General features: G+C 41.9%; 1 protein-coding gene across 5 annotated transcripts in view; it reads left to right on the forward strand.

Moving 5' to 3' along the window:
• The window catches only part of GEN1 (GEN1 Holliday junction 5' flap endonuclease), a 33,929-nt gene extending 11,640 nt beyond the window's left edge, over positions 1 to 22,289 (forward strand). For 3 of the 5 annotated variants that reach the window (XM_048498927.1, XM_048498936.1, XM_048498919.1), the window contains exons 6-14: positions 3,950 to 4,023; positions 4,932 to 5,014; positions 6,379 to 6,529; positions 6,616 to 6,652; positions 6,740 to 6,820; positions 12,543 to 12,673; positions 13,134 to 13,195; positions 13,904 to 14,047; positions 14,271 to 15,902. In XM_048498927.1, the coding sequence (XP_048354884.1) occupies positions 3,950 to 4,023; positions 4,932 to 5,014; positions 6,379 to 6,529; positions 6,616 to 6,652; positions 6,740 to 6,820; positions 12,543 to 12,673; positions 13,134 to 13,195; positions 13,904 to 14,047; positions 14,271 to 15,676 (2,169 nt within the window). In that variant the 3' untranslated portion in view covers positions 15,677 to 15,902. Of the gene's footprint in view, positions 1 to 3,949; positions 4,024 to 4,931; positions 5,015 to 6,378; positions 6,530 to 6,615; positions 6,653 to 6,739; positions 6,821 to 12,542; positions 12,674 to 13,133; positions 13,196 to 13,903; positions 14,048 to 14,270; positions 15,903 to 18,868; positions 21,996 to 22,115 lie in introns of those variants that run through there. The other 2 variants (XR_007244688.1, XM_048498944.1) reach the window with 2 other exon arrangements.
• Positions 22,290 to 22,809: the final 520 nt, after the last annotated feature.

A 22,809-nucleotide genomic window follows, 5' to 3' on the forward strand; every position in this document is an offset into this window, starting at 1 on the left:
GGGTCTGCATCGCAGCACAGCTCAATATTAAGGCTCCTACTCTGTCCCCGCGACCCCCTCCTTTGGTCACGGGGCTCACAATCTACCAATCTGCTTCTAACATATCTCCCTAGATACATTGGGGACTTTCCATATGCAGGTCTTAGCTAAGCTAGCATATTTAGGAAATTGGCTAATTCTATATGTGGCACGAGCATGGGTAAGGTGATCAGATGGTCACCTTTGTGAACCGGGACGGGCGGGTAGGCGGCCGGCCGCGCGCAGCCGCAGGAGCGCACTACCTTCTGGAGCGCTCCCGTTTCCCGCCCTGTCACAGGGTGGGAAACGGGAGCGACCCAGAAGGCCGTGGTCCTGCGGCCACATGCACGGGAGGCTGCCGCACTGCCTTGCGCCCCAAAAGGCAGTTTGGCAGCCTTTCAAAAATCAAGACACTTGAAAAAACCCATGGGACGCGGGACAAATTGTTTTAAGGCAGGACATCTGGTCAGCCTAAGAATGGGGCAACATCCCGTTTTTCAGGCTACCACAGGCCTAGTTCCCTGTTCTTTTCTCCTTTTAGTTCCTCTTTTCCCTCTGCCTCATTTCCGTTGTTATAGACATCTGTGACCTTCACACTCAGCTAAGTTTCTTAGGTATTTTTCCATATCAGGTCAAGATGCTTTTGCTGACTTTATTAGGACTAAATGTGTTGGATCCTACTAAGGTGCTACTGGACTTCTGTTTTATTGTGCTCTGCACTGCAGCCCCCTCCCATGCAGTATCCCTCAGCCCCCATCATAATAGCCTCTTTGGTAAGCAAAAGAGGACATTCTTCCCCTTTTCACCTTCAGAAAAGATCATAGGATCCAACCTATTGAGCACAATTCTCATTTGTTAATCAAACTGCATTGACTGGTGTCAAGAGTCCCTGGAGAACAAAAGTGCATCCAGGCCATACATTTAGGAAAATAAATGAAGCATATCCAATCTAGTTAAATAGTTGAATACCTTACAGCCCACTTTCAGTGTACTGATTCCTAGATCTTCAAAGCCTCTCCATCATATAAAGTTGCCTTTGCCCTCTAGTAGCTTCAGCTGAGGCTCTGGTAGACCACTGGTTGTCTCAACATGTAGAATATGGTTTCCTCCTCATCAAATTCAAAGAGTTGAGATCTGACTCAAAGAAACTCAGGTGGGAATATGTGTTTTTAGTCTTTCAGGTGTCACTGGATTTCTGCTTTATTTTGCTGCAATAAACCAACACAGCTACCCAGTGGTGGGATCCAAAAATTTTAGTAACAGGTTCCCATGGTGGTGGGATTCAAACTGTGGCGTAGCACCAATGGGGCTGAGCTAGGCGGGGCACGACAGGGGCGTGGCAGGGCATTCCAGGGGTGGGGCATTCCTGGGCGGGGCTGAGGCAAGGATGCAGCCGCTGTGCCGGTCCTTGGGTAGGAAATGAATGCACGCAGGCGCAGACTGCCACGCACACTGGTAACCTCCTGCCAGACTGCTTCAAGTTCTGCGCGCTACTTCTGAGAGGAGGGGTGTAACTAAGGCAAAAATCACGTGGCAAAATCACCAATTAGTAACCCCCTCTCAGCACACACAAATAATTAGTAACCTACTCTCGGGAACCTGTGAGAACCTGCTGGATCCCACCTCTGCAGCTACCTCTCTGGAATCATCAGATATGCCACTTCCCTCCCTCCACAAAATCCCTGTGGGGTCTTTTTAGGAGTGCTGCCTTAAGTTCCACTCCATATTTATAGCTCAGGTATCTTATCAACCAAACCATAAGAATGTTGTGGGCTTTTGTTTTGCTTTTTTGCGACAGCTAGCAAGATCTGCCGGAACATCCTTATGTCTCCTTCGACATTAGTGTTTAACTAATGCAGCTGTCTGCCTAAAACTGCCCAGAGTTTGCTGCCAGGTTTCAATTTCTAGATATGACCATCCACTCCTACTATCTATTTGCCTTTCCTCCATTTCAGCCAGATGAATTTTGCTTTTCTTGCAGCAACGGAACTTGTTTTGTTGCAAGATTCAGTGCCTGCTAGCAGTCTTGTTTAATCTACTTGCACAGCAAAGTGAGCTAAGCAATCCAAACAGTTTCCATTGGAGGAATAAAGTTTGCAAGTGTACTCTTGGATATAATTGATTTTCTCCAGAGCACACTTTGGTATTGTCATTCTCTGTACATTCCACCAATCGTCTCACCTAACCCTGTCAGTTGATAACTGATGGCATTGTTTTGTGGCAATGAATCACTCCTGGAGCCAGCATGCTTAAGGGAACCATATTTGCTTTTCAAAAAGATTGTTTATATAACAGAATGGGTCCAGAGGAGGGTGATCAAAATGCTAAAAGGTCTGGATTCCATGCCCTGTGAGAAGCAGTTTAAGGAGCTAGGTAAGTTTCATCTGGAGAAGAGAAGGTTAAGTAGTGACGAGATAGCCATGTTTAAATATTTAAAGGGATATCATGTTGAAGAGGAAGCAAGCTTGTTTTCTGCTGTTCCAGAGATTAGGACAAGGAGTAATGAATTCAAATTATGGGGAAAGAGATTCCACCTAAACATTAGGAAGAACTTCCTGGCAGTAAGGGCTGGTCGACAGTGGAATCCACTGCCTCGGAGTGTGGTGAAGTCTCCTTCTTTGGAGATTTTTAAACAGAGGCTGGATGGCCATCTGTCAGGAGTGCTTTGATTGTGCTCTGCACTGCAGCCCCCTCCCATGCAGTGTGTGTTCCTGCCTGGCAGGGGGTTGGACTGGATGGCCCTTCTGGTCTCTTCCAGCTCTATGATTCTATCATTCTATCTGCAAGTTTGACCTTCCATCTAAGCTTCAGCTTCCAGTTGAATTTCAGTTCCAAACGAGTTTCTGGTTTTCTTGCTTGCTTGAAGTCATCCCAGGCTCTGTCATCACCTCTTCTGAAGATTCATTCACATCACCACTGAAGCCAGCGGCAAGTGCCATTTTTCGTTAGTCTGTGCCATGGTTGACTGACTCCTGTCAACAGAACACACTGTACTGGCTTTTGCCACTTAAGGCAACAGCATAGGGGTTTCAAGGCAAGAGACTAACAGGGTGGTTTGCCAACGCCTGTTTCTGCATGGCAACACTGGTGTTCCCTGGTGGTCTCCCATCCAGTTACTAATCAGGGCTAGCCCTGTTTAGCTTTTGAGGTCTGATGAGATCAAGCTAGCCTCAGCCATCCAGATCAGGGCGAAAAGCCTGGGCTGCCTTAAAATAACAGTGACTCTTGTGCATTCCAGCAGTGATGTAGCTGAGCTCTGAAACGCAAATCAGCGCCCCACTCCCCTTACGTTATTTTGGCTATTCCTGTCTCCCTGGTTTTTGGCAAACCTCATTTCTTCAAAGTTTATTGTTCATTATGAGATTGAAGAAGTGGCTTCCAACTCTTTGGCTATTGTTTCTAAAAATGGCTTCATGATGCAGTGAATGATTCCCTTTATGTTGCACAGCACTCTTAGTGTCTGATTGTGTATCACTGGCCTTCACGCTTCCAATATGATCTGACCATTTTACTGCCAGATTTGATTCCACAGTATCTGTGGAACTGAAGCTGAAACAGCCTTTCTCAATGCTTGTGTCTCAAACTGAAACAGTCTCGCTCGATGCCTCTGCCTTTCTGACTCTTGCTATCTGTCTCGTGTGTGTGTGTGTGTGTGTGTGTGTGTGTGTGTGTGTGTGTGTGTGTGTGTGTGTGTGTGTGTGTACACGGAAATTTTCATCTACATTATACAGAAATTAATGTTTTTTCTTAAGCTGCAGCAACGGGTGTGTCAAAATATTTTTAGATTTTCAATATCCAGACATACATGACCTAACTTTATGTGCAAGCCGTTGTGTAAAAGATGCATTGTTTTCATTACAGAGTTTAGCAGACATTACTGTACACTTGAATAGTCTGCATCAATATGTGTCATTTTTCTTGTCTCTAAAAGGGAGTTCCTGGAGTTGGAAAAGAGCAGGCTTTAAAACTGATTCAGGCTTTGGAAGGGCAGAGTTTGCTGCAGAGGTAAATGTTTTTTCCCTTGTTTCCTGAATTCCAACTGCCTTTGTCCCTTTGGTATCCAAAGACTATGGTTTTGATAAAGCAGTCACATCTGCTAATGGAAGGGATTTCAATCACGGCAGATTTTCCCCTCTCACTACATCCTGAAATCATGCTCCTGGAGACAAAGCCCAGATCAGCATGAGGTTAAATGGAAGCCTGCAGCAGGAAGAAGGTATCAAGGAAAAGTGTTCTTCTCTATGCTTTGTTGGAATCTCTCTCTCTCTCTCTCTCTCTCTCTCTCTCTCTCTCTCTCTCTCTCTCTCTCTCTCTCTCTCTCTCTATCTATCTATCTATCTATCTATCTATCTATCTATACACACACACACACTCTAAGCAACTTTCACCTGAAGCTGGCAAAGCTCATATACAATACATCATATACAATACATTATGTCCATGAACATCTGGAGTGCCATAGGTTTGCCACCACGGAACTATACTATCACAGAGAGAGAAGTCTGTTACACACTGTGTCTGTAACAGACACAGTGTGTAACAGACTTCTCTCAGTGATACACCTCTGAAGATGCCAGCCACAGATGCAGGCAAAACATTAGGAACAAGATCTACCAGACCACGGCCACACAGCCTGGAAAACCCACTACAACCAGTTGAATCCCGCCATCAAAGCCTTCGACAATACTCTAACACAATTCTGTTTTGTGCATTTTGTGAAACGGTAATAGGGTGGAGGCCTTCCTGATAGCGTCTGGGAGAGCATTCTACAACCTAGGAGGGGCTGTCTGAAGAATATAGCTGACAGAAAAAGTATACTGGAAGATGTGGTTTGATCATTATGGCTTGAGGCCATGAAAGAGTTGACGAACCAATGTCAGATAATGAAGTCATGCTTTTTAATGTCATTTTAGATTTGAGCAATGGAAAGACCCCTTCCAACACATTGACATACCGCTTAAAAAGATGATTCACTGTACTGTATGCCGTCATCCAGGTGAGTCATTGTGTGGCCTGAAAAAAGAAGTGCTGTGCATCTCACACTGTCTTTAAACCGGCAGGATCCAACCCAAAAGATTGATGGCTGTATCCACAGAATACTTACTTACCTGGGATACTGCTGATTTTGCCAATGTCAGGAACAGGAAATACAACTAAAATACTAATGGGATTTAGAGGTCCAGCAAGCTTTCTGAATGGCTCAATGTGTTCAATTCTGTGTCCAGCAAGTGACCACTTGCCTTTCTTTCAGGTTCATTTTTTTTAATGAAACAGTAACACTTTGGACTTATTATAAATGATGGCCAAACCTTCCTTGGAACAATATTCTCCAAATGATTTTAGAAGGTTCCATAAACCAACTACTAAACATGCCAGGTGGACTGTATCATCCTCATACAGAGGAGTTGGAAGCTTCAAAGATGACAAATATGAAGGATGAAACTCATCACGAGAGAGAAAACATATATAATATCATGAATATAAACAATGGTGACAGTATAGCCACACAGTATGAAACTATTAACATGGCTTAGATCAAAACCTGCCCTTTTGTAAGCAAAGGGCATGCCACTTTCTGCTAATGCCCCATCCTCCAGACAGCAACCTGTGTGTAAGGGTCTAGTACCCCAGTCAATAACAAGACTCAAGAATAGCTTCAGGAGTTTATTAGAACTGTGTCAGTTCTACCCAATGGCCAGGTAGCTGAAACTGCAGTCCCAGCTCCCTGGCCCCCAATATAAACCTTGAGATTACAGTATGGTTGGAGTGGGTTAGCCCCCACCTTTGCATTCCCCCAATATCTGCACATGAAAGGACAGTTGAAGACAGTTGCTGTAGTTACATTGTTTTGGGAATGGCTGGGCTACTCCCAGAGAAAGATAGATAGGGAGGGCCGGGAAGCTCTATTCACTACATTACAGCAGAAACAAAAAACAGAGGCCTCTGGCCTTGGGCAAGGATGATATGGGTCCAGCTGGAGCCGGACATGCCCAGGCATGTTACGTGCGCTTTGGCAGGCCCATGATGGCAGGGCCCGACACTGTGGCACTTTCTCTTCCCAGTCACCAGGACTCTCTTTTTAGGGGTTATAGGAAGGGGCAAGAAAGCCATATTTCCCAAGAGGATCTCTCCTCATGGTTCATTAGATCCCAGCCAACAGCTTCTTTCACTCTCGATTAAAATATTGCGGCACTTGGGAAGACAAGCTGAGCTTTCATTGTTTTTCGGCCTTGATGTGTATTGGTTCTTAAAGTGTTAGATGTACTTCATTATACATGTTTATTTAAGAACCTTTATGGAATATAAATTTGCAAGTTTAGCATGCATGCAGCATTTAGACTCATTTTTGTTTTCTGCTAGGTTCCTTTAAAGATCACAAGGAATTTGGATGTCAGCTTTGTGAAAGCGTGGAGTTCTGCAAACCCCATGAAGTGACATATCTCTGTCCTTGTGACTGGCATCGCTCAGAGCAAGATCGACAAGTGAGGATAGTAGAGGAAAGCATTAAAAAGTTTGTGCTATTCCATGTGAACTACATTTGATTGCTTTGGGGAGAATATTTATAACTGGGATCTCATGTGCATATTATATTTGCAGAAAGACTAAAGCATGCGAAGGCTTTCCATTTCCAGAGGTAATTGAAGATTTTTTTAAAAAATGAATCAGTTTCTTATAATGTTTTTACTTAAATATCTCTCACAGTCTGTTCCTCCCACCACAGGTCATCCAAGAATATCTTGTCAGCAAAGACAAGCTAATGAAGCCATATGAGTGCCGAAGGCCAAATTTGTTGTATTTTCAGGTACAAATTTTGCTGGTTAAAATGTCATACAGATTTGCAATAATGTGAGTTAGTTGCAGTCAGATAAAGGAACTTCAATAGAATTCTGTGTGTCTTGGTAGAAAACAATTGATGTACAAAATGCCAGGAGGTAATATAGTATATAATATGTATAGTGATAACTCAGAGTAAAGAGGAAATACAACAACATGAAAGAAATTATGCGTCTCAGCATAATTCATCCAAAGCCAATGGGACTTTGAAGGAACAGCAGTGGTGTAGTGGTTAAGAGCAGGTGTACTCTAATCTGGAGGAACCAGGTTCCCCGCTCTGCTGCTTGAGTTGCGGAGGCTTATCTGGAGAATTCAGATTAGCCTGTACAGTCCAACACATGCCAGCTGGGTGACCTTTGGCTAGTCACAGTTCTTTTGAGCTCTCTCAGCCCCACCTACCTCACAGGGTGTTTGTTGTGAGGGGGAAAGGAGATTGTAAACCCCTTTGAGTCTCCTACAGGAGAGAAATGAGAATATAAATCTAACTCTTCTTTTTCTTCATTGATTTCAATGTGACAGAGACTCAGCATACTTAACCCTGCCATTAAAGTCAGTGGTTCATAAGATAGTGCTAAGTTTTGGCTGGATCATGATCTTTATAGGTATGGAGTACCTGAAGGACTCCCTCTTCCAAAATCAACCAACCCAAGACTTGAGGTCAGTGTACGAGGCCTTCCTCCAGGAACTAACTTTAGGAAAGGTATCATGGCAAGAATTCTGGGAATGGCTCCCTCAGGAGTTGAGAATGACCTCTTCCCTAGAAATTTTCTGGATGGGTTTAAAAGCCTGACTTTTGATTAAAATCAAAAGTATTATTGCTCATATCAGTTTAATATCTGATAAGCCCTTTATTTAAGAATTAGGTATTTTTGTTTGTTTATTTGTTTCTGGGGTAGGCTGGGAACTTGCTCCAAGTATCACTTCAAAGATCAACAGTGAAGAAATGGTGTGGTGGGAGGAGCAGCACTACCAGCAAACTGACTTGTTGATTTTTACTCTATTGACTCTTCCTGTGTTTTAACTGACTTCGTATTATATTTTAAGGGATTTTATTGATTTGAATATATTTTTGTATTGTATACTGCCTTCAATACTTTTTAATTGAAAATAAACATAAATAAGGAGGTGGCCCGCGACTTACCGCGGCCGCCATTTGCCACCAGGGGAAGGGGGCAGCACCAGGCTCCTCCGCCTCTTCTGGCCGGGGCGGGGGCGGGCCCGTCCCCTAGTGATGAGGCCAGCAGGGCCTCACTCGCTGATTGGCTGGGGGGTGACATCAGGTCGCAGAGCCCTGGCGTCAGCTGCCCCAGACCGCCCCTTCCCCATTTAAGCCGGCGATGGGCCACGTGCGGCCCCTCTTTCGCCCCGCCGCCGAGATCTGTGTGTTTGTTACCAGGGCAATCATCCCTCCCTCTGGGGGCAAAGTGCACTACTCAGACAAAAAGTAAAAATACACTTAAGCTTTATTCACCTCAGAGTGAAAACCAAGGTGGGGCTTTGCTCTGGACATTTTGGCACTTCAACCTGAAAACTGTGGCAGAAATATGTTAATGATAAGCTAAATAATTTGATAATGTAGATTGCAAAATGTTCTCCCTTATTACTGGCTATCTCGCCCTGCTTAATGTTGGCTGAGAAAAGTGTTCCTTTAGAATATTCTCCATATATTCATCTTGAGGAAACTGGCTATTTCCTTGTTATTTATACTTCCACATTCTCCCATCACCTAACTAAATCAGTTTATATGGAGCACCAAAAAGTTCTGACACAAGACAATAAAACTACAAAATGTAAGTGTCATGGTTGATATAAAAAAGTAATAAAAGGTGGTTATTGGCTATTGTATTTCAAGGGGAGTTTTTGGGTCCAAAAGGGGGGAGGGGAGAGAGAAGCACTTCATAGAAGTAAATTTCCATACTACAGCCTGCTGTAAAACTGTGAAAGTTGTGCCCTTATTAGGTTGGTGGATTACTAGTTGAGGAAAAATGTGGGGGGTCTGCAGTGGGAAGGGGAAATTGCATGAAATCCCCCTCCCCCTTTTCACTGGTATAAATAACTCCTGCTAGAGAAAACATAGCTAGGATGTAGGTAATTAAAACCATTAGTCTGAATCTTTATGAGAAAACATTCACCGTAATGGTGTTTCTGTTCTTGCTGTTGCCAACAAACTCCCCAGATTCCAATGTTCACTCTTTTAAGTTTTCTGAGGTGGTGTTTCTGGTTGGCGATATTGGGTTGACTGGCTGTCGATCTGAATTGACTGTGCTTGAAAGTGAAATTCATCACCCAAAGTCCCAAGTAACACTTGCAGGCTCAGAGCCTGAGCTTCCTGCAGGCCCAGAGGCTCAGGCAGAACTTTCAGTGGCCTCTGCAGGACCAGGTTCAGAGGCTTTGACAGAACAAGCAGGCTGGGAGCCACAGCAAGGCCCCACCTCGGAGATTCTCCAGCCTCTTGACACCAAACCAGTGGAGGTTCTGCCAGCCCTCTGGTCCCCTTTGTCTCTGGAGCCCCAAGAGCATTGCTGGAGGAAGCTGCATGCCAGTTTGCAGGGAAGAATACGCAGCGGCAGGCTAGCAGCTCTGGAGCGAGCGGGGCTCAACAAGAAATCTGTGTGCAGGAGCCAGACTGAAGTAATGCAGCTGCATGAGGTTGTTGCACTCCTGGGTGGGATATCTGCTATAAAAAGGGCTGATGATCAAGCTGTGTTGTGGCAACAATATTGTGCATGGACTTGCAAGCCACTGTTTACATTTCTGGTGCCTGAATCCGTTTTTGGTCTTGCTTTGAACTCTGAACTCGGTTCTGTCTCACCTTCCTGTACTTGGTGCTTGATTCCATTAAACTACTGTGAGCTGCTCTTGACTCTGCGTGGTAAGGGCCTGAAAACCAGGGAATCTAATTTTTCCCCAAATTAAATAAAGCGTTGTCTGTGCATGTGCAGACATTGCACTTACCTTTGAGGTTGCTGGTGGTGGTATCTGCTGAGGCAGTGACACACAGGAACCTGGCAGCTGCTTTGGTGGTGAGAGGGGAAGCCTCGGTAGACCCAAAGCTGTTCTGGGCAAGCCACTGAGAGAGAGGACAGACAGAGAAAGAGAGGGGTGGGGTGGCAGAAAGAGAATGATGAAGTGGGGAGCAGAAAGAGGTAGTGATGGGGTAGGGAGCACAAAGACAGAGAGAGTGATGGGGAGGGGGCAGAAAAAGAAAGAGTGATGAGGCAGGGAGGCAAAAAGAGAGAGCTATGAAGTGGGGGCAGAAAGAGAGGAAACCATGGCTTCCTTGATTGAATCAATCTATCTCATTTGGGTCTTCCTCTTTTCCTGCTGCCTTCAACATTTCCTAGCATTATTGTCCTTTCTAGTGACTCTTGCTTTCTCATAACGTGACCAAAGCGTGATACCCTCTGCTTAGTCATTTTGATTTCTAGAGAGTTTTCAGTTTGACTTGATCCACAACGCACTTATTTGTCTTTTTGGTTGTCCATGGCAGTGGTGAAATTCAAATAATTTAACAACCGGTTCCGGTGGTGGGATTCAAATAATTTAACAACCGGTTGTTTACAAGCACCATTTGAACAACCGGTTCTGCCCAACTGGTGCAAACCTGTTGAAACCCACCACTGGTCCATGGTATCTGTGAAACTCTTCTCCCATGTCACTTTTTAAATCAGTCAACTTTCTGCCTGTCAGTTTTCTTCCTTGTCTAGTTTTTGCACCCATACTTAGTAATGGAGTACACTATAGTATGAAGTATGTTGATCTCGGTTTCCAGTGAGACATCCTTTTATTTAAGTATCTGTTCTAGCTCCTTTATGACTGCCAAGTCTCAATATCCTTCTGAATTCTTGGTTGCAGTCTCCTTTCTGGTTGATGATGGAACCAAGGAATAAAAAATCTTTATTAATCCAGTTTCTTCATCGTCAGCCTTAAAGTTGTGTAATTTCTCCATAATCATTACTTTTGTGTTCTGCTATTCAATTGTAATGCTCCCTTGGCACTTTCTGCTTTAACTTCAATCTGTAGTCATTTCACGTCTTCACTGTTTTCTGCCAGTAATGTGGTATCATCTGTATATCTCAAATTGTCAGTGTTCCTTCAACCAATTTTCACTTCATCATCATCTAAATCCAATCCAGCTTTTATGTACAAAACACATGCCGATTTTCTTCTGAAATTCTCATACACTCCAGTAACAATTATAAATTTGCTGTAGGATCTCTTATGCATCTTCCTTTTCTGAATCCATCTTGAACATCTGGCATTTCTCATTCCACATATAACAACAGTCTTTGTTGTGAGATTTTGAGCATCACTTTACTCACATGAGAAATTAATGCAATGGTCTGATCATTGTTGCAGTTTTTTGACATCTTTTTCAGAATTGGTAATGTGTTTTCGGTCTGTGGGCCATTGTTTTGTTTTCCATATTTGTTGTCATATTCTTGTTAAGATTTGGATTGACTTATGGCTTGAAATATCTCTGTTGATAGCCCATCTACTTCAGGTGATTGGTTTCTCCTAACTGTTTTAAATGTAACTTTCACTTCAGTTTCTAAAATTGTATGTTCTTCTTCAAAAGAATATTCTTTGAAGAAATCTGACATCCTTTCATCTTTTCTGTATAGTTCTTCAGTGTATTGTTCCCATCTTTTCTTTATTTTGTCCTATTCAGCAGTATTTGTACATTGATATTTCAGCATGCCTGGCTGTGCTGTAAAATTTCCCTTTGATTTCTTGGGTCTTGTGGAACAGATTCTTATTCTTTCTTTTTTGTTTTCTTCTGTTTTTTTACACTGGTTATTCCATTAGTTCTCTTTGTCTCTACATGCATGTCATTGGAATGCTACATTTTGACTTCTGGTTCTCTTTCTGCCACTTATGCTTTTGTTTGTTTATATTTTGCAATTTTAACAGTTTTATTAGTCATCCATCAAAGCTTTCATTTCTTTTGGTTACAGGAATAGTCTTTTCTTATTCTTCCTTGGTAATGTCTCTGGTTTCAATGCATAGTTCTTCCGGTTCCTATTAACTTGAACTTAGCAATGAAAACATGTTATTGTTATTAACCATCAATATATCCAGTAATAAGCGAGTGGGTTTCTGCATGGATGTCAAAGGCACATAAAAGGGCCACTCTCAGACAAAGTTGGGGTCTCTACCTGTTCTCTGGTTTCAACCTATAGTTTTACCAGTGCCTGTTATTTTGAACCTAGTAATGCAAGTATGTTATTTGTTATTATTAGCCACCAATATATCCAGTATATAACCTGTAGGTTTGCAGAAAAATGTAAGTTTGTAAATAAACAAAGCAAAAAGAAGTAAAAACTCATAAAGGTGCATCCCGCTAAGGACTAGATAAGCCCCAGAAAAGATGAAATGTTGAAAGCAAGAGTAAAATTTAAAAAAAAGAGTGGAGGAGAAATTAACATGCTCTAGTTCCTGAGAGATTAAAAAATCTTGTAAGATTTTGAGTGGTAGTTGAGATTTTCAAGTTGTCCCCCTCCACAGTTCCTTAAGGGTCCACACCTCTTTGTAATAATTTTACATTGTAATGGCTATGATGAACTTTTTAATGTGTTTTTTTTCTACTGTCTATCCTTCAGCTTGTCTCTGTCTTCTTTATACATATGTGTTGCATTACATGTTAATATTTGGAATTGGCTTGTTTAAAATATTCTTCATATTTACAGAGGTTTGCATCTGAGAAAATGGACTGGCCCAAGCATTATGCATGTGAGAAACTGTGTGCTCTTCTGACATACTATGACATGAACAGAAGGAAGGCTGGCCACACTGACCCATGGCAGCTGCAGGCACTTCGGTAATCTAACGTAGAAACTTGTTAGAATTCATTCAGTATTCCTCTTTTCATCTGTCAGAAGAGAAAATACACATTGCTTATAACTTTATGATAGGCTGAAAGACATGTTTTCATTGTCCTTTAACTTTTTGTCAGCATTATTTTACCTGGTTGTGAGCCAGTGTGGTGTAGTGAGTAAGAGCTATGGACTCTAGGCCGGAGAGCTGGGTTGGATTTCCCTCTCCTCCCCATGAGTGGCAAATTCTTATCTGGTGAACTGGATTTGTTTCACCACTCCTTCACATGAAACTGACTGGGTGACGTGTCAGTTGCAGTTTTCTAGAACTCTGTCAGCAAAGTATCTCACAAGATGGCTGTTGTGGGAAGAGGAAGGGAGTGTTGATTGTAAGTCGCTTTTAGGTTCCTTAAGGTAGAGATAAGTGGAGTATAAAAATCTATTCTTCTTGTCCTTATTTCACAGGATAGTCAAGACACGAACTAAAAATGGGATTTCTTGTTTTGAAATTGAGTGGCAAAAGCCAGGTTAGTTCAGTTCTCTCTGCATTTCTGTGGGGGTTATCACATGACGCTTGAAATATTATGTACTGAGTCCTGTTTGGAATATCTCAGTATTGAAAATGAAAGAGCTATGGTCCTGGATTTTGAAAATGTCTGTTAGGACGCATACTGAGGCCAGAACTGGATTTTTACATTTTGGCATACAGTGATTTTTTTTTTCTGACACAACATCAGTACATATCACATTCTGGTGTTTTCATTTTCTGACCCCATCATATCACGTAACCAGAGACATCAGCTTTTAAAATAAACTGTGTTTCTTGCTACTTTTTCACCACTTCTAAACTGATATTACATGTGTGGTTGTTTCCATAAGCACAATTTATTCTGCTTTGTGTTATACCCAATAGATAGGATTACCAGTGGCAGGTATGTGAAGGATTTGAAAAATGGTGGCCCAAGGTTTAATGAGACCCATACAAAATAATAAGGCAGGCAACTGGTCAAATTATAGATAAGCCTCACAAATTGCCTATGACTGCATCAGCCGAACTGTGACAGATTCCTACCATGGCGTTTCTTTGTGTGGATTTGATATGAAAGATCCATAGCTGAGATTTTCTTTTTCCTTGTAAAGTAGAATTTTGGGCAGAATCATCTTCTTTTGGTGGTGCTGCTGATTTTTTTTAAAATCTGATAATATGTTTCCATGCTTTTTATTTATTGATTTAGAGCATTACGCTACAGCAGATGATCAGCCTGTGGAACCCTTCTTAAAAACAGTTGAAGAGTCATCATTGTTTCAGGCTGCTTACCCAGAAATTGTTGCCATGTATCAAATGGAGAAGTTGGAAATTTGCAAAGAAAAAAAGAAAGGTGAGCTTGGGAGCTTGGTCTGTTTTTTACATCAAATAGATGCTTGCTTAGTTTGGGCTGTTGTGTCGTTTCATGTTACTGCCAGTTCTTCCACAGAACTTTATGCTTTTTAATTACAAGCACTTTGTAATGGTCACCTTGTTATTCGTTTGTGTGTACTTGAATTGGAAAGAAATGGTTTCTTTTTCACTCATCACAAAGATTAAAACCTGTGTTCTTATAGGCACAAAAGCAAAACTGAAAAAGAAAGAAGACTTAGCAGGTGATGGTAACGTTGCGGATCTCCTCTCTCAGCTGAGCTTGCAGTCATCATGTGAGATCTTGCCCAACTATAATCACAAATCTGATTTTAAATCTGATTGTCAAACACTGGCAAAAACAGACTCTAACTCTCAGGTACTATTTGTATCTGCAAGTTCTTCTGCCAAAACCTTACCAAGTCAGAATCCACCTTCTCCCTTGCTTGTAACCCTTTCACAAAACACAGGGAATGAATGCAACTCTGATGGCTATCTGAGCTCACAAGTAGAATTCACTAGCTCCTCAGTGGTCTCTGGTGCTTCTTCTGTGATTGCTGATCTACAACTGAGTGGCATTGACTGGAAAGGGACATCCTTCACTGTTTCTCCGGCTCATATTAGTGATTCTTGTTTAGAATCTGAGTGGTGTGTATGTTGCAATTCTACAGAACAATATCCTCTACTGTATTGTAGATCAGCAGAAATTATCCCACCATTTTCTAATTCTGTGCATCAGAATCAGAATCCACCCAGCAGTAGGAACTGGTCCGTTTCAGGCAGTGACCTTCCCGAAGGACAACATTGTTTACTTTCAAAAGAGCAAGTCAATCTGAAACTTTCTGCTTTAAAAAGTATTTCCAAGGATCCCAAAGTACCCCTGCTCAGCCCTTTGCAAATGACAGAACACACAAAAGGAACGTCTAGCCCTGAGGGTGAATTTTCAAATGTTTCAGCTCAGCAAAATGACAGTCTGCAAGGAACTGAAAAGATGCTACCCAAAAAACATCCAAGGGAATTCAACCTAGGAAACAATACAAAGCTGCTCAAACAATCTAAGTGTTTGTCACAAAACAACGCTGGCTTAAGCACTTCCAGGTCTGTGAGTCTGTGCACTGAAAACATAGAAACAACTGACTTTGGACACAAGCCACTGACACTACGTGCTAAGTCAACAGAGGATCTAGATAACTGCCAGGCGAGAAAAGAGTCTATAAAAATGAATATGAAGAACTCACTTAAGAGTGTGTGTCAAAGTGGGTATTATTCCAGTGAAGACAGTGATGGAGGAAATGTGCATGGTGGAAGGAGGGCTCCTAGAGATCCCCGTTGGCGAAAGAAGTGTCACCTGGTTCCACTGAAGGAAGAAAAGAAGCATGTGAAAAGAAGTGAGACGAAGCCAGAACTTGAAGTTAAGCAGCGAGGAAAGGTCTGTGACACAGATTTATCAGTGGCAGAGTATTCAAAACCTGCCACTGTTGTGCACGTTCATGCTTCTCCTGTCCCTATAGATGCATCTGTTCCTCATCTCCGAGAGAGCGGGGCTGATGTGCGTGTTGACAGCCCTCTGCCACTGTCTGAAAGGCTGAAATTAAGGTTGCAGAGCCATTAAAATTACTCCGTTCCAATATGCCAGACATTTCTCTAATTCATTTCTCCAGTTCATAGGTGACAGCTCCACAGAGAGCTTAATAAAATAAGGACAGCTTGAACTGCCAGTACAAAAGTCTGAGATGGAAATAATCCATTTAAATTGATCTTATAGTGGCTCCCCTGCAGTACTTGCCACACACAGGCTGTGAATTGTGTAGACCATAGGTGTCAAACTCGTGCCCCTCTAGATGTTATGGACTACAGTTCCCATCATCCCCTGCCAGCATGATGCTGGCAGGGGATGATGGGAACTGTAGTCTATAGCATCTGGATGGCCATGAGTTTGACACCTGTGGTGTAGACCGTTTGTTCCCCAGAACAACAATCGTAAAGTGCCATGAGGTCGACCCATCAAGAAATACCCCTCCCCTTCCTTGCATGCCACCCCTCCCACCCCACTCCTCCCTCCCCTCCCTCTGCTAGGGGGGGTGGGCCAGGTCCAGATGCCGGGCTCCCTCCCCTTTCCTCCCCATCCTTGCATACTACCCCTCCCATCCTTGCATACTACCCCTCCCATTAGGGGTTGGCCACCCCTAACCTAGAGCATCAATTTGCATGCCTCCCCCTCCCTCCCCTCCCCTTCCTCCACTACCCCCTCCTTCCCCTCCCTTGCATGCCACCCCCTCCCATTACCCCTTCTCTGCTCTCCCTTGCATGCAACCACTCACTCACTCCCCTCCCCACTCCTCTTCCTTTGTATGGCACCCCTGAGCCCTTACGGGGAGGGCACCCCTGAGCCCCTACCGTTTTTCTCTGTCCCAATGAGTGAGTGTCGTGCTGTCAAGAACCTTGCTTGGCTGCAACTGGATGACAGTGGTGTGATGGTGATTTCTGATGTGTACACTCTTGCAAGTTTCCTCCAGCCAATGCCCTTATTCCGTCTGACACTTGCAGAGGGAAAAATCAAGGACGTCTATAGGAGTGTGATATGATTCCTGATTTGCTGATATCAGGAGCCCCTTTTCTCTGGAGGTGCCACATGTCATAGCAGAGCAGAGTCACCCCATCAGCTTTGTCATTACAAAAACTTTCCTTGCTCCAAATTCAGCTCAAGCGAGTCACAAATGACCTTTCCAGAACACCTTGTAGCTCAACTAAATGTGCTGCTGGCCTGTCTATTTGGGGGGGAAATGTGAACACTAAAAAATGTGAATACTGTGTTCTAGAGAAAGCAAGTCAGTTAATACCAGCTGAATAGATTAGTGGCAAATGCTAAATTATTATTATTATATATATATTTGCTGTATTGCACTTCGTTTTGAATAAGTGGATCGCAGCCCCGAAGCCTTTGATTTAAAGGCTTAAATTACATTTAGGTAGGTTTCATTTTCTGGCACGGGAGACAAAATCAAAGCCTAACTTCAGCCTGTGTGGAGTTATGTAATACTATCCAAACTCCCTAATCATTACATACAACAAAGATTTCATATTAGTGTAGTTGCAATTGTATGTTTCGGCCTCCCTCCTAACATTGTTAGGTTGTGGCCTTAGCACAGTAACATTTATAAAGCGTTATGTGATTGTGAACCTTGTTTTAAATGATACCTTCATTTAGACTTAGTTTAGCCAAGGCAGGGTTCCAAATAATTAGCAGTCAAAAGAACTAATACCTAGCATAAATACTTCTTCCAAAGAAATGTTTCCCCCAGTGCTGGATATTGCATGGCTTTTAACGTAATTGTGTTATTTTCACTGTTTTTAATAAAAGATGTTATGTGGCTTTTGTTTTGCCATGGTCAAGCTACCTGCAACCTCTTCTATTCTGTAAATATCTGCACTTAGTCAATAGCGTTCTTCATGTGAAGAAAAAAGAAACGTAGGAAAAAACTGTCCTTACGCGTTTTTACAGAGTATGTGCTTTCTCAGAATTAATATTACCTAGAGTATGGGTGGCAACCTATGGTGCTCCAGATGGTCATGGACTACAATTCCCAGCAGCCACAATTGGCCATGCTGGCAGGGGCTGATGGGAATTGTAGTTCATGAATATCTGGAGCACCATAGGTTGTCCACCTCTAACCTAGAGCATCAACTAAAACTATTCTCCAGCATTGTTAATTCAGATTAATTTTAGTTGATGCACTAGTCAGTGGTAATCCTCTCTGCCTAACCTACCTCACAGGGTTGTTGTGAGGTTAACATCTCTAGTATTGTTAATGCTGTAGCACTCTGATTAGCTCAGACTAGCTCAGAAGCTAAGCAGGATGGGCTATGGTATTTGGATGCCATTAGGTTGCTATGCTGAGGGATCTATGGTTTGATGTTAGACCATAGATTGATTTTTACACTTGAAACTGGATGGTGCCATGGCCCTCCCCCATCTCCTCAGAAGGCGAAAAATACAACCTGATGGCTACTCCACTTTACACCATAAATTATTCTACACTGGCAGGTGCTCAAATAGAATGCATACCATGGAGGAGGAGAGAACCATGAACGCTTCCTTGAGTTCCTTAATGGAAAGACAAGATCAAAATGTGATGGAGGCTTTAAGAATATGACCTGAAACGTATGACTTCCCCTCCTTTTTATTTTGTAAATATACAACGTGATGAAGAGTCCCGAAGAACTTGAAAACGTACACCCTATTTTGTTACTTTGGCTGATCTCATGGCTTTTGTTTCTGCATTGTTCTTTGGACCCCAATGGAGCGCTGCACGACTGTTCTCCCAATGTGTATGTTGACTGGATTACATCAAGATGGAAGCTTTCTAGGTAACCTTGGGCCAGTCACATACTCTCTGTCTAACCTCCTCACAGGATTGTTGTGAGGATAAAATGAAGAAAGGGGGAATGATGTAATTCACTTTTGGCCCTCGTGTGAGGGGAAAATGGAGTATAAATGAAGTGAATACATAAAAGAGGGATGGGAAATCAAAGTGGGACATACATATGCAAAAGAAATTAGGTCATGTGATGTAAAGCTAGAGCCAGAAAGATGCTAGATTCTTTTACTGTCTTGCAAATGTCAGTCAGTTATGGCTTGGTTGGCTCTCTGTGGTGCTGCTCTCGGGGCACTTCATAGTGCTGAGAATTTCCAGAGACTACATAATTTCCAGAGATTCCTTTGTTCTCTCCACAAGACACTCCTTTCCTCAGATTGCTTTCTGCTCCCTTTCTCAGAAATCTTTCTTTCTGTTGCCTCCTACAGCTCCTCAGGGAGAAAGATGCTTCCTTCACAAATTCTACCAGGTGATTAAACTACTTGGGTTACATCTCCCCCCTCCCCCCCCCACACACACAAAGAAGAAAAATACAGAGAAGTATAGTTGTAACTTACACACTGAACAAACCAGCGATTAAAAGACAAGATTTAAATGACTAATCTCGCCGCTTTGAAGTTCCATTGATTTTACTGAATGAGATTTAACCTTGTGATTAACTATCCCATTGGAACTTCATTGAAAAGGAACTACAGATTACTCAACTTTGTCTGGATTATAGCCTACATTGGCAAAAACAGTTCCTGATGAATACTGTACTTGAAAAGAGGATGGCCATGAATGTAAAATGACCTCCTTAAAACTGTTATGCTCACAAAAATTACTCTTTGACATAATTGTTACTTGTATGCAAATATAAGACAATCCACTTTTAGGGCATACCTATGAAAAAAAATCTAGTCTTGCATTAATGTACGAGTGTAGTTGCCATCCTATTTACAAGATACCGGAGACATCAGTGGAATCTTTTTCTGAATGAAGATGTAGAAGATCAAATTGCATGGCTGTAATTCTATTCATAATTACTTGGGGAAAGGTGCAGTGATCTTAGTGACCCAAGGAAACAGAAGATCAGGCTACAATAGAGAGAAAACCATTGTCCACTCCCAGGCACATGGGATAGTATCCACTCTGCCCTTTCTTTCTGGAAGCAGATTACTTTCATAAATCTCTGTGAGCAGAAAATTCAATTTCTGGATTCAACTTGCAGTGAGTGAGAAGCAAATAATAAATATGGTGGGGTGCCAATGGTTGCTTAATGCTTAAGGGATGGGTTACTCAAGTATATAGGTGATGAAATCACTAATGGAGTAGAATTTATTATTTCTGTCTAATGTTCTCCCTTATCTCCTGTCTCAATCCTTAGTAGCTTGAAAAAACATACATGTGGTGCTTGAAAATCTCATGCTACTAGCAGTAGCAAATTTCTATTATGAAAATACAGTTCACAGGATTCCTTGGAGGAAATAGCAGGTAACCTAGCTTTACACTGATTTAGAGTGTGGAGATTCCCCATTGGTTCAATTTTTTCCACAGTTCTTAGGTCTGGAAATCAATTTTTTCAAATGGATATTGAGATTATAACAAACGTTTAGAGCATGTTAACAACACTTCATTGTCCAGCTTTCCTTTTATAAAAAAGTATCTGCTTTCCATGCCATTGTGCATAGCTAGTAATACTAGCAACTTTGGGCTCTCTAGTGGGCCTTATTGTAGTTTTTCCTAGAGGTCTGAGGCAAAATTATTTTGGAGATGTTTAATCTGAATGTAGACTCCACTACACGAGTGAAGAATTAACATGGTGAAATGCTTCTCCGTAAATCTCTTCCCCACAAAAAATATGACTCACAAGCCCTGTTCACATGTTACAATGGACACACATACATATTACCTATATCTGTTTGTAAGAAAGAACCAACATATGTTCACTTAACAAATGGAATCAGGGACCTGTACCAGATTGCTTTTAGGCTCAAAGATGAATTTGCCTTAGATAATCAAGATACGACATTACCCCCTCCGAAAAAAATGTACATCACAAGAGAAGTATGAAGCTATGTGCTCCCATTTTAATAGAAAGCAAAGGATTGAATCTTGATTTCCAAGAGTAAGTTTTACAAAACAATTTTTACCATGCTTCTCTGTACACATACCCCTCAAAGTCCCTGCTCAGAGTTGGAGAGCTCCATTTATCCAAGAGTGAGGGCCAATTTTGACTTGTTCTGGCTGTGTGAACCATTTCCCATACCACATGGCATATTGTCTTTGAGAATTTCCTTTTTAGAAGTTTGCTTGGCCGTACATGATTGAAAAAAAATTATTTCTGTAAAGTTACTCAATTTGTGGAAGCCTAAAATCCAACTTTGTTATGATTTTGCTGGGTTTTTTTTTAAAATTTGGCTTGGAACTGTTGATAACTTGAGGCAAAGGGAAGCTGGTGGAAACTGAGTAACAGCTACACATTTAAACAGTGTTAGAGACACAAAGTGTTTCCTGAGAGCCGAAGTGCTAAATCTACCACTGTTGTTTTACTGTTTTACCAGTAGCACCTAGCCTACAACAGATCTAGTAATATTGCTAAATGCAGCTTCCTTTCATCTGTTGATGTAAAATAACTGAGCTTAACACCTCCTTAGACATGAAAAGATTTTTACCTTGACTCGAGATAACACCTCCCATTAATCTTTTTCACTGTGAGATTTCCACATTCCTTTACAGCCGTGCTACAGCTACGTTCTCAGAGATGGATTCAAATTATCCCTGGCTATAACAAGAAGCCTTTCAGAAAGTTATCAAAAGATTATTTTCTCATTCCACTATATGTCATATTTTTATCAAAGGAAATGATTGCCGTTTTCTTAAAGGTATGCAAGTGTTTGGTTGATTTCCTTCACTTAAAATATGAAAATAAACAATTGCAGCCCTTTTATTAGACAGTTTAGTCAAATAGTCTTTCTTCAGTACGTCGGTGTTACTCAGAAACACACAGCTAAGGGAGGTTCTGAGAAAATGAAAAATTAACAATTTTTTAAAAAAAACCTTTATAAAGTTTGTAGACTCAAAATCATATTTATAGGAACAGTTTCCTTTGGCTGAATGTATGCCCAGAGTCCTAGAAAGAATCCCCAAGGGCAATTTCAGAATCAGTCACAACAACTTCCTGTGTAAATTGCCAATATCTTCTGTGTAAATTGAATATCCTGTGTAAATTGCCAATATCGCTGTCTTCATGGGGTTTTTAATGTTATGTTTAGTGGAGCCTATATTATGTGTGATTGTGTTTGTTTATATGCTCCATTAGTGTTGTTTTAATTATGCTGTGCACCACCCAGAGCCCTTCAGGGGAGGGGCGGTATATAGAATTGATAATAAATGCATAAATAAATATCCTCATCCCTAGCTATTGCTGTTGATGCATCTGAAGGAGACAAGGGTAGTCCTCATAAATGGATTTTGTGTATTCTTTGTGTACATGCGTAATGCAGACTGAGAGAGTTGGGAAAAGCTATTTCAAAATCAAATGTATGATGTACCAATAAAGACTTTACATTTTCATTGTTTCCTAAACTCTGGATTGCGGGACACAGGGTTAATTTTGTTTTCCTTTCTTCAAAATCATACCACGTTTTATCCTATAGTTAAAGATACTTACATATTTTCTCGATGGACTCCCAGAGCACTAGAAGCCGTTTAGAAATCGTCCCCAAATGTGGACCAGCACAGTTAATGCCAGTTTTCAGCATCCTTCGCTCAGTTTGGCCGGTCAGTCAAGGGTGAGACCAGATTTTCTTTATTTTAAATTTCTATCCCACGCTACCCCAGCAGAGCCATGTCTTGGCTTGTCCTTTTCCTGCCAACTATGATGTAAGCTGAATCACAGTCTTCTCCACAATTGCACCACTGCTCATGTATTGACCAAGAGAGGATGGGGAGATCTTAAGGCTGTGTGGGCTCTTCTGAAAGTCTCAGCAGGTCTTTGAGCCAGAAATACCATTGCACATGAACCGAACATCTGGAAAAGCTGAGGACTCTCAGAGATTGAACGGGGATGATATAGACTAGAGTTGTTGGCTTGCTGATTTGAATCTGTTGACTGTGGGAGTAGTTTGGTCTGTGGACATGTTAGTCATTCCTTCTCTAAATTGTGCTCTGCTGCAATCTGAATCAAATTAATTCATCTGCAGAGAGAGAATACCAGGTTTTAGGCTAATGTTTGGAGGTTTTATGGCTTGGTGATAAAGAATCTACTTGACATGCAGAAAATTCCAGGTTCAATCTCTAGCATTTCCAGTTAAAAGAATCAGATATCAGGGGTATGTGAAAGGCCCTTACCTGAGAAACTGGACAGTTGCTGCCAGTCTGAGTTGAC

Source organism: Sphaerodactylus townsendi, linkage group LG01, assembly GCF_021028975.2.
Source record: "Sphaerodactylus townsendi isolate TG3544 linkage group LG01, MPM_Stown_v2.3, whole genome shotgun sequence".
NCBI lineage: Eukaryota > Metazoa > Chordata > Lepidosauria > Squamata > Sphaerodactylidae > Sphaerodactylus > Sphaerodactylus townsendi.